Source organism: Rutidosis leptorrhynchoides, chromosome 3 (genome assembly GCF_046630445.1).
Source record: "Rutidosis leptorrhynchoides isolate AG116_Rl617_1_P2 chromosome 3, CSIRO_AGI_Rlap_v1, whole genome shotgun sequence".
Taxonomy (NCBI): Eukaryota; Viridiplantae; Streptophyta; class Magnoliopsida; order Asterales; family Asteraceae; genus Rutidosis; species Rutidosis leptorrhynchoides.
The window spans coordinates 645,075,001-645,087,516 of NC_092335.1; the positions used below are offsets into that span (position 1 = coordinate 645,075,001).

The 12,516-nt window shown below is 31.8% G+C and overlaps 1 protein-coding gene across 1 annotated transcript; it reads right to left on the reverse strand.

The window, feature by feature from the left end:
* Positions 1-4,116: 4,116 nt before the first annotated feature.
* Positions 4,117-5,492, reverse strand: LOC139899142 (glutathione S-transferase U17-like). Its single transcript, XM_071881974.1, has 2 exons — positions 5,139-5,492; positions 4,117-4,688 (listed from the first exon to the last, which is right to left on the reverse strand). Exons 1-2 carry the CDS (start codon positions 5,460-5,462, stop codon positions 4,329-4,331), a joined length of 684 nt encoding a protein of 227 aa, XP_071738075.1. The 5' UTR covers positions 5,463-5,492; the 3' UTR covers positions 4,117-4,328.
* Between the last annotated feature and the right edge of the window lie 7,024 nt (positions 5,493-12,516).

Below are 12,516 nucleotides of genomic sequence, written 5' to 3' on the forward strand. Positions count from 1 at the left end.
CTGATATTTTGATATATATGTATCCAATGAATACTGAACCGTTCATTGGGTTTTCTTGATGATTTGCAGAATACGATGGTCGAAGATGATGGTGGTCTACGGTGATTGGTGGCGGAGGCGATAGAAAATGGACCAAAACTTAACGAAAAAAATGAAAACGATCGCTAAAGTTGCCCTATACTTCCAGAAATGTTTCTCGATCAAAATCTAAAAAAAAAAAAAAAAACAATAGCAAATCAGTGAAAACGAGATCAAAGAATGGTTCAACGATTTCTGACTCAAAACTTGATGGTTTTTCAATAATTTAAATTGAAAAAGTTTCTAAATGATCAGACGCATATTTCATGATTGATTTGAGACCAAACCAAACATTGAAATTTGAATTTCGATTCAAACTTTAAAAAACGAAGGTTTTGACTAAAAAACTCATCAAATGGGTTGATTTTCGTATGAAGTTGATGCTATTGATCAGGTTTATGATCTAATTCCTAGGGGTGAGCAAAAACTCGCATTAACCAAACCACATTCATATTAATCGATAAAACCGAAGCGCATTAACCAAACCCAATGTATAACCATGTGTATGGTTAATACTTTTCAATTAACTGCACTTTGCGGGTTGGTTATGAAAATGAGAGCTACCCGCACCATTTTAACCACAACTGTACCGTACTTTAGTATACTTTACATTTAATTTAATGTTTAATAAGAGGGTCAAATTGTCAAATAATAAAGTTGATAGACCTGGTGTGTAATATCAAAGATAAATATGGCAAAAATTGATATTGATATGGTTTTCTTAATACTATTGTTATTTATTAATAGATTTTATTGTTGTTAACTAAGCCTTCTAATTGTAGAGATAATACCAGAGGGAAGACACCAATGAAAGATACTTATGTCGATGACTCTTGCATAGATGAAGATTGAAGTTTGAAGAAATTTCAACACTTTAAAACTCTATTGAAATTGCGTTTTTTATAGTTATTAATCGTTTTATGCCTTAATTTGGAGTCTACTTTTGTTTCGGGTTTGAAATATGAGATGGAGACTTCTTTTTATTGTTATTTTCATAGTGTTAGGCGTAAAATCTTGATTCTTTTTTTGCTCCTAATGGTTAATCGAATTAACTGCTTTATTTCAATTACTTAGCCGATTTAACCATTTAACCAAATCGTTTATTAACCAAACTGAATGGTTGAAAAAATTAATTAACCGCAATGTTGGTTATGGGTGTGAGTTTCGTACTTACTGCCCCAAACCGCCCATGCTCACCCCAGTGTTGTAAAAAACCCGATTACTCGCCAATTAATACCCGATTAATCATTTTTAAGAGCAATCCGTTTCGAATTCTGAAAATACTTTTAATTTAACGGTCAACGTCAATTGATGGGTCAAAATCAAATTTGATATTCAAAGTAGGTCAAAGTAAAAAATGGTTAACATTTTAAAATGAATTTAAACTAGAACTTTATAGTTTTGAGCAAAATGAGTAATTTAGTCAATTATGTTAAATTTTATTTTTATATTTATGATTTTTTTCTATATTTACACATATAGTTTTTAAAATTTAATATTTAAATGTATATAGTATAATCCGATTAATCTCCGAATTGCCGATTAATCTTTTTAAAGTCCCGACTGATTAAATCCCGAATAGCGAATTTTGAAACCTTGCTCACCTCTACTTGACACGCCTCATCTCTCTCTCTCTCTCTCTCTACAAAGAATACGGAGTAATAAATATAAAAGGAAAAAAAATAGGGAAAAAAATTTCAAAACGTGAATAGTAAATGTGTGTGAGAGAGGAGGAACACATGAACCAATAGGAGGGAGGTCTTTACTTCCTTCAATAGAAGCGTGGCCCGAATTGCCGATTAATCTTTTTAAAGTTCCGATCGATTAATTCCCGAATAGTGAATTTTGAAACCTTGCTCACCCCTACTTAGGAATGGCAATGGATACCCGATCCAGTGGATATCCATCCGATCCACCCGATTATTCGTGGATATGGACGATCTAAATGGATATGGATATGGATGTGGATGAAAAAATTCCATCCATGGATCAACCCGCTTTCACCCTAAATAACTAAATATATAAATTTATCACTCAACTTAGTATCATTTATGTAGTGATATTTCATTTATTATATTCATATTCATCTTTCTTTATATTTTCTCTAAAAATATAACTTTCTTCTTATATTTTGTTTTGTTTAAATAATCAAATGTATTTATCGTACTTTGTTGTTCAAATGTGATTCCATGTAACTAAAAGTAAGCAACTTACATGTCGATATCTTTACACGTTTAATATGTTATCTATTGAATATTTGTTATATAGATTAGAAAAATGTGAGAACCACTGCTTATAATTGTTAAAAATAAAATAAATTTAAACGGATATGGATAATTATCCATTAACCCGCTTCACCCGACGGATATGGATATGTATAGATGAAAAGTAAAAAAAATATGAATATGGATATGGATATGGATACGGCCTCACCCGATCCATATCCGATCCATTGCCATCCCTACCCCTACTTGACACGCCTCATCTCTCTCTACAAAGAATACGGAGTAATAAATACAAAAGGAAAAAAATAAGGGAAAAAATTTCAAAACGTGAATAGTAAATAAAACGTGAATAGTAAATGTGTGCGAGAAAGGAGGAACACATGAACCAATAGGAGGGAGGTCTTTAGGAGTGTGGGTAATTATTTACTTGTTTTTTACGAAGACTTTTGGACTAAGTTTTTTACCAAGACTTTTGGACTAAGTGTCCGAGTAGAAGTCTTTGCATTTATGGGGGGACAGCCCACTTGAAATAACAACAATCAACTACTTGGCTAGTTGATGCTGATCCATGTACCGTTTTGCCTTTTGGTTGTTTCCACTCCGTATAACTAATTAAATTTAATTTTATTTTATTAGATATTTAGTTAATAAAATATAATATTTATTTATTATTTATTTTTAGGGGTGAGCAAAAAAACCCATTTACCGAACCGTAATCATATTAACTGATAAAACCGCACCAAATTAACCGAACAATATGGATAACCGCGGTTTTGGTTAGCATTTTTTAATTAACCGCACTTTGTGGGTCGGTTATGAAAATAATAGGTACCCGCACCGAATTAACCGCACCCGCACCATTTACTATATTATGTATTATCATTTTTATGGAAGATGGTCAGCGTGTTAAAATATAAAACTTTCTAGATCAATGTGTAACATTATTTTGACTTTTAAGTTGAAAAAGTTAAGCATACATATAAATTATATCAAAAGGAAACACACGAATGAAAGACCATCTATGACTCTCGGATGGAGGAGAATAACGTGTGAAGAAAAGTTTATTTATTAAGAACTTTACTTGAACTTATGGTTTGTCTAATTATTTTTTTATCTTTTGCATTAATTTGGAGTGTAAAAACGACACTGATCTACTTTTATTTTCGATTAGAAATATAAGACAATGACCTGATCTCATATTAAAATTTTATTTATGTGGTATAGAAACAAACTTATTAAGTTAATTTTTTTTTTTTTTCGTAAATGGATAACCAAATCAACCGTTTTATAATTAAGCGTTAATCAATTTAATCAAATTAACCAAACCGCTTTTAACCGCATCAAATGATTAAAAAACTAGTTAACTGCAACAATGGTTATTGGTGTGGTTTTTGCCTCAAACTGCCCCAACCTGCACCATGCTCACAGCTCACCCCTACTAATACCAAATGAAAATCATAAAAACACAGAACTAATGGCTAATATTCATTGATTTCTCATTCTTTTCATAAAGGAGGTTAAAATGGTAAAACGGGAAAAGGGGTATGGAGGCTACGTTTATTGTGGAAAGGTGTAACCTTAAAGTTGGGGAAATGGATTCCTTTTATACATCAAGGAATCCGTAAACATAATGGGCTAAATTAAGGGGTTAATGATCCATTAAGCTAACAAAAGGGAAAAATGGTTATTTAACATGTAAGATAGTATAGTCATTTTAGGAGAACAAATTACATCAATAAATATTGCTTAACAACGCACTTAACTATAGCTGTTTTTCTTGTAGTGTTTGTACATATTCGAAATTGCAAAAATATGAATTAGAATGCATTAGTAAATTGAAACTCGTATTAATGAGACTTTTACCCCAATCGAATGGAGTAACACACAATTATTATAGTTTTGATTTACATTTACATATTATATTACAACGACATGAATAGAAAAGGTTCAAACACACATGAAATACACAGCCAACGAGATATAACCACTTGAGATAGAGAAACGTATTCTGAATCTGAAGCAGCCCTATGGTAACATGATTTGACGTACATTATAGAAGTCCATGAGTGCATCCTTGCTAGGATTTGCAACCTTAAATGCATCAAGTGAGAATATAGCCTTTGCCCATTTTATAAGATTTGGTGTTAAAACTTCATCAATCATCTTGAAATCATTAAGATCTTGATAAAAAATTAGCCAACAGACATAACATCCAAGAATAATATCTAAATACCCTGCATCATCTCCACCGAAATACGCCTTCCCTCTACTAAACTTGACATATTGTTGTTCTAAAACTTGCAATCCGTGGATCATTTGTTTTTTAGCCGCTTCTTTTCCATCCTTGCTTCGTGATCTTCTCAACTCGTCAAACAATGGGAAAAACTGTAAACATTTTATTATGTTAAGTATTATATGATTTATAAGTTTCATCACGTAAACTTCAACTTTTTTTTTTCTTTTTTTCATAATTACTTCTATAAACTTTTTTTTTTTTTTTTTTGAAAGGCAAACTTACACACACTTAACACTAATATTTACAACAAATCCACTAAATGTTCACGACGGAACTTGAATCCTAAACCTCTTGGTTAAAAGGGTTACCAATGGCCCTTTGGTATAAACCTCTTGTAATGAAGACGTAAACTAGATTGAGGAAAATAAGTGTGTAAGTTTTCTCTCTAAGTGTTTGTTGATTGTTAAACTTCTCAATGTTCACTATTAAACTTCTCATGGTACCTGTTAATAAACTTTTCATATGTCAACGAGAATAAGCATTTGCTTAAAAAACATAAGTCGTGTCAAATGCGTATATTAACCATAAGTATCACATACCTCGTAATCGATGTAGTTGGCCAAAAATCGAGATTGAGCACGAACTAAAGGGTCCGAAGGGAGTAGTGGGTGGATGTTGGGTTTGATTTCATCAAGGTACTCCAGTATGAAAGGAGACTCACAAATAGGTAGTTTATTTGCATGAAAAAGAACAGGAATTTTTTTATAAAAAGGGTTTGATGTCAACAAGAGCTCACTTTTGTTAAGGAGGTTTTCGTGTATATACTCATAGTCAATAGACTTGAGATGAAGGGCAACTCGAATTCGCATAACAAATGGACTTGCATCAGCTCCAAGAAGCTTAATTTCACACTCTTTTCCCATTGTGAGATTGATATGCTGTTATGATGTAAACTGGAACATAGATGCACGTATATATACAAAAAATATAGAGCAAGTAACCCCTTTTAAATTAGGCAAATGACTAAACCTACCACCCATTTATGTATAACTACACATTAATCGGTATTTAACGCAGCGCGATCGGATCAAAACTGCCAGGTATAACGCCATCATCACTCCACTAATGTGGCGTGATGTAGAAAATACTTGCCATCGTGATGGGTTCCTTCACAAAAAGAAAAGTTGCACCATGGTTGACGTGGCAACAAGTGATTGGCTAGCTCACATGTTTGAAAAAAAATCCTGATTCCGCCACTGCCCGTATGAATTCGCCATAGAGGTTTTCTCTCGAGGGACGGTAGGATTGTAATGTTCGTCCCAGGAAATGATCTGGTGGGTGGGTTCAGACATCACCTTCGGAACCCCATCAGTGGCTCCTAAACGTCGTTTAAGTAGTAATAATAATAATAATAATAATAATAATAATAATAATAATAATAATAATAATAATAATAATAATAATAATAATAATAATAATAATAATAATAATAATAATAATAATAATAATAATAATAATAATAATAATATAATAATAATAATAATAATAGTAATAGTAATAGTAATAGTAATAATAATAATAATAATAATAATAATAATAATAATAATAATAATAATAATAATAATAATAATAATAATGTTCCAACATCACCTTCGGAACCTCGTCCATGAATCATAACCGCCATTCAAATAATAATAATAATAATAATAATAATAATAATAATAATAATAATAATAATAATAATAATAATAATAATAATAATAATAATTAATAATAATATTAATAATAATAATAATAATAATAATAAATTAACTATTTTTATCTACAAAAACCAACATGGTGGGTTGGGCTGCGTTTCTAACTCTAGAGCGCACAAATTGAAAAGATTTTCGGGTAGACCATGATATGATATCATAAATATTGAAGACACCCTAAACAAGTTAGGGTGTGATTTTTCTAACGCTTTTGTTCGAGTTGTAGGTGATGGTTTGGACACTTTTTGGTTGGACAAATGGTGCGGGGAAGCCCCGTTCAAGCACGTTTTCCCTAGACTCTTTCGTCCCGAATCACAAAAAAATGTCATGGTTGTTGATCGTTTGTTTCGTTGACATATCAGTCTGTCACCTTCACTTGGGGTTGGTCCACTCCTCCTAAACGGCGTATAGGCAGTGAACTAATCTCTCTCGAGGCCTTAATAAATAGCCACTCTTTTGCGGGTAACAAAAAAGACGAGTGGTCTTGGAAGTTCAGCAACAACGGTCGCTTCTCCTCCAAATCCCTCGTGAATTTTCTAACCGAGCAATCAGTTCAAAAAATTGTCCCATTAACCCCACTGAAACAAACCCTCTAAGCCCTTAAAAATTCGGCATTTTCGTATGGCGGGTAAAACAAAATAGATTTCCCGTTAGAATCGAGTTGGATAAAAGTGGAATCGATCTAAATTTGACTAGATTCCCGGTATGCGATGATGACCTTGAAACTTTAAACCATACACTTTTAAATTGTAAGGTTGCCCTTGACATTTGGAATAGAATTCGGAAGTGGTGGAACTTTGATCAACTAAACATCTCGAGCCTCGCGGATATCTCAAAGCCTCAAAATCCTCCCTCACCTCCGCTTTCGGGTTAACCATTTGGCAAGCAATTGTATGGGTCACGACTTTCCACATTTGGAAAAACCAAAACGACCACGTTTTCGGCAATAGCCCACTTAGCAGGCCAAAAATTACCTCCGAGATTCAATCTAAATGCTTCGAATGGATTCAGCCCCGTTGGAAGAATGACACCTTAGATTGGCAACAATGGTTACTTAACCCAAAATTCTTTGATGTTGTTCGGATTTCAAAAACGGGAATCGGCTAATATTAGGTTTTTTTCACTCATAGTTCCATTGTCCCTTCAAGTAGTGATTAAACAAGAGGGTAGCTGTTTGCTTTGTCGTTGATTTTCAACACTGTTCTCGGTTATCTTCTTGGCTTGTCTTCAAATTCGCAAGCTACTTGGAGAAGATATTGGTGCTATGAGTTTTGTTCCCATTATTTCTTCGAGCCTTTTCCTTACTTCTTGTTTGTAGTTTCGTTCTCGCGTATGTGGTTATATTTTTCTTTCGAGTGTATAGTATAGTTTGTATCAAGTACAGATCAGTTTGCTTCGTGTATGGGGCTCCCTGGAGTTCCCAGCCCTTTGTAATTTTGGTTTATAATCTAATAAAATGCTTGATCTTTTAAAAAAGAAATCTACAAAAACCAACACATTATCTATATATCTAATAGACAAAACATGTAGCACTATTCATCAATAGTAACCAGAGGTATTTTCGTCATTTCACATTTTTTTTGGTCTCCAACAATAAAAGAAGCAACTCTCATAAAATAACCAACCCTTCAATGTTACCAAAAGATGTCGAAAAAAATTCTTTTTTACCAACAAAATCAACTAACCTTTTTTTTCTTTCCCTTTTCTTCCTCAACGATAAAGGAGACAACTTTCATAAAAGGAACATCCCTTCAATGCTACCAAAAGATGTCGAAAAACATTCTTTTTTACAAAATAGATCAACTAACTTAAAAAAAAAAAACGCTAAAAGAAGCAACTTTCACAAGGAACAACCCTTCAATGTTAGATGTCGAAAAAAATTCGTTTTTACAAAATAGATCAAGATATTATTTTTTTTAACTTACATTCAAAACGGAGCTCCCGGCGCGAAGCGAGGGCTCCATAACTAGTTTCATCCATTATTCACATACACATATTATACTTCTCGATCCAATCTCTTTACAATTTTATAAACATGTCAAACCAAATCAAAATCCAAATCAATTTTCAAATCCTTACGACTTTGATTGTTCTAATTTATACAAATTTGGAAGTACCAAATACGTTCAGTTCATCTTCAAATTTTTTACAAAATATTCGGGGTCGTCTACCAACAATTTTCATTTGGCACTTTTACTTCACAAAATCTTCAAAAATTTTAACCAACAAAAAAGTTTTACTAAATTTTTAAAACAAGAACAACAACAATTTTCAAAATTGCACAATAAAGTTTTATGTCTTCTCAAAATCCTTTTTGGGCAACAAGAACAACCACAAACACTTATATAAATGACAATGTGTTGGATTGATGCTTCAAAGGATGTAGTTCACGATACTTCACAAAAGGGGGGTGGGGAGGGGGACTTTTGGGATATAGTACATGACAAGTTCAACGATAAAGGTTATAGGTGGGCACGAGATGCCGACCAATTATCAGGAAAATGCGCCATCTAGATAAGACGTGCAAAGAGTACAACGTCATATAAAATGATGAAGATCGTAACCCAATCAGTGGCGGTACTTAAGGTATCCCAAAGGTGGTGTCCGCCCACCGTGGATTTTACCGAACAAAAATTTTTACACTAAAAAAAATTACTAAAAAATAAGGTTTTTTTAGTGTTCGTCTCTGCTGACTATGAAAGAATTACAAAAATTTTACACTCGCCCCACCTATATCCGAGTTCAAGTTCCGCCGCTGAACCCAATACGTTGTGTTTACGGTCGAAACGAGGCGGACATTTGTTGTGACGACCCGAAAAATTTCGACTAATTTTAAATCAAACTCTCGATACGATTTAATATTTTAACACGACAAGCAAAGTCTGTTAGGTTGAGTCTCAAAATTTTTGAACTGTTTCATATATTCAATTGACCTTCGACCATTCCCGACGATTCACGAACAACTATTTATAAATAGATACATATATATTTAAATATGTATGTATGTATATATATATATATATATATATATATATATATATATATATATATATATATATATTAATTTGAAATATAATTTGAAATAAAATACGATTTAACTGCTAGAAATAAATGTGTAAAACAAAATAATATACGATGTAATGAGAAATATTTTTATACATAAGTATATATATATATATATATATATTTATATATATACACACACACACACGAATATTAATTGTAAATATATAAGTTTAAATATTAAATTTATTTATTTGAAAATATATATTTAGTTATATAATAAAACCTTATATTAAAATGTATTTAAATAGTATATTGAAAATAAATGATTTCGAGCTTAAATAGTAAACGTCAGTAATACTCGGTTGGCATTTTGCTAGTGTTCATATAGATCTAATACGAGTTTATGAAGATTTAAAATAAAAGTTGAACTATAAATCTATTACGAAGATTATAGGTATGATAAAAATATTGTTACCTTTTTAGTTTAAATTTTAGTACTCCGTACATATTAATTGGAACATAAAACAAATAATTAACGAACCTTTTTAATCAGGTTTCAAACAGTAAATGAACGAAATGATTAAATATACTTAATTTCAAAATATGAGATTTTTTTTGAAAAACTTTTATATATAAACTGTTTAGCAAAGGAGCACAAAATAATATCCTAAAACTTATGTCGACAGAGTAATCAAATTATTGTGGCTGCTTACTATATTTCAATCAACATTTTTTAAATTTATTATTATATTATTATTATTATTATTAAAGTTAGGGAGTAATATATATCTAACTATATATATATATATATATATATATATATATATATATATATATATATATATATATATATATACATATATATATATATATATATATATATATATATATATATATATATATGCATATGATGCATTTACATAATCACTCACACACCACCAAAGACCATCACAGAACACCTCACCTCCGGTATCCTCATGACCATCACGAGCCACCGAAGAACCACCGTAAGCACCATCACCCTCTCCATTTTCTACAACCACTTCTTTCCTTCTTCTTCCTTTCATCATGAGCCACGACCACCATCACAATAACACTCGATGGTACTTGTTTTCTGTTTATGGTTTCATCAACAAAACCACCACCATGGTTCACCACGGCAACCACCTTAAACCCACCCATTTGCTATCATGGAACAACTACCACAAACTACCAACATCAAACCCACGTGTTTTTATTTTTATCGACGGTTGCTTTCTTGTTCTAAACTTACCATCACCATACAATCACTATAAACATCATCTTTAAATTTTTCCTGCTCGATCATATCCATTCTTCTATTACACTTCAGCCGTTCGAACCATATACCTGCTACATGCTTCTGTATTCGGTTTAATCCCACCACCCTCCGCCGAGAACCACCTCAACACTAGTCATCGTCAACCGCTACCCACCATCACCATCATTACTTCTACGCGAGCTAGTTATTGCTACTACTGCCGTTTATCTTTCTATTTCACTGTTTCTGTCCGAGCACCAAAACAACCAACCACCTTTATCATCGTGTATATTTTTTTACTGAATCACAAACTCAAACATATATACTTTTGCTACAGCGATTACGTGTTTAACCCTCTTCTTATGGCCGCCAAAATATTAAACAAATAACCCACTTGTTTTATTTTATTCGATTACTGTTCGATAGCTGTTTCCATTTTTCTGTTTTTACTCTATCTCCTACTACTACTGAATCTGGTTGTTACTATTGAACCCTCCTGTTTTATGGTTCGAAGGTCTAAAACCCAATGAACCCGCCATCATATAGGTTACTGTCGCAATTTGTTTCTGTTTTCTTTTCAATCAAGAATCTATTGAGTGATGCACCTGCTCGAAGAGCTGCAAGAAAACCATTAGATCCTTCTCATTTCTGTTTTATGCTCAATCACGGTTGCTGCTGTAACTGCTTGTAATTCAGCGAAAAAGGTGATTGATAGTGCTCCAAATGAACATATATTTAGTAGCAATATCCTTCCAATATATAAAGCTTTTAGTTGCAATTGTTCTATTTTTATGTAATATTCGTTTAAATAAATAAGTGCGAAGACAAAAGGCGAAAACGACGATTTGAAGACGCAAATGACCAAAAAGCTCAAATGTACAAGATACAATCCAAGTGGTTCAATTTATTGATAAGAAACGTCTAAAAATGACAAAAGTACAAGTTGCGGAACGCAAAGTACAAGATATTAAATTATACGAAAGGACTTTCGAAAATCCGGAATCGGGACATGAGTCTACTCTCAATGCGCGAAACAACGGTGTAAAAATTACAAGTCAACTATGCACATAAATAAAATATAATATTTAAATAATTCTTAAAATTATTTATATATTATATTATTATTTAATTACGTCGACAAGCTAAGATCCAAAAAATTGTAAGCTGAAAAATCAAACTCCACGACTCGCGGAGTTTGAAGGCCAAAAACTCCATGACTCGCGGAGTTTGAAAAATCAGAAATCCCTATAAAAGGTCATGCATTCTGCCGAGTTTAATAATATAAATAATAATAATAATACTCTGTAATAAATAAATAAATAAATATATAATATATATATATATATATATAAATATATATATATATATATATATATATATATATATATATATATATATATATATATATATATATATATATATATATATAGTATAGGGTAGTTTTATATTAGATTAGTTCGGGTTATGTAAAGGTTATTTTACGGATTTTTGAAGTCGAAATTCTGTCCGTGTAACACTACGCGATAAATACTCAATGTAAGTTATGTTCTCCTTTTTAAATTAATGTCTCGTACTTAAGTTATTATTATGCTTATTTAATACCGAAGTAATCATGATGTTGGGCTGTAAATATTAAAATTGGGTAATTGGGCTTTGTACCATAATTGGGGTTTAGATAAAAGAACGACACTTGTGAAAATTAGACTATGGGCTATTAATGGGTTTTATATTAACTAAATAATACCTTGTTAATTTAATATACAAACTTATAATTTGAGGTATTTATATATAACCACATACGCTTAACTGGGTACGGTGGGCGGGATATCTATAAATACCAATAATTATTCATTTTACCGGACACGGAACTGGATTAATAGTTAATAGACTTGTTGAAACAGGGGTGAATTACATTCAAGGGTAATTGGTGTAATTGTT

Bases quoted from the DNA above. Each gene is read 5' to 3' on its own strand.
- LOC139899142 (XM_071881974.1), bottom strand. From the start codon at position 5,462: ATGGGAAAAGAGTGTGAAATTAAGCTTCTTGGAGCTGATGCAAGTCCA. The intron at 4,689-5,138 runs GTATGTGATACT...AAATGTTTACAG, and splicing joins CCAACTACATCGATTACGAG to TTTTTCCCATTGTTTGACGA.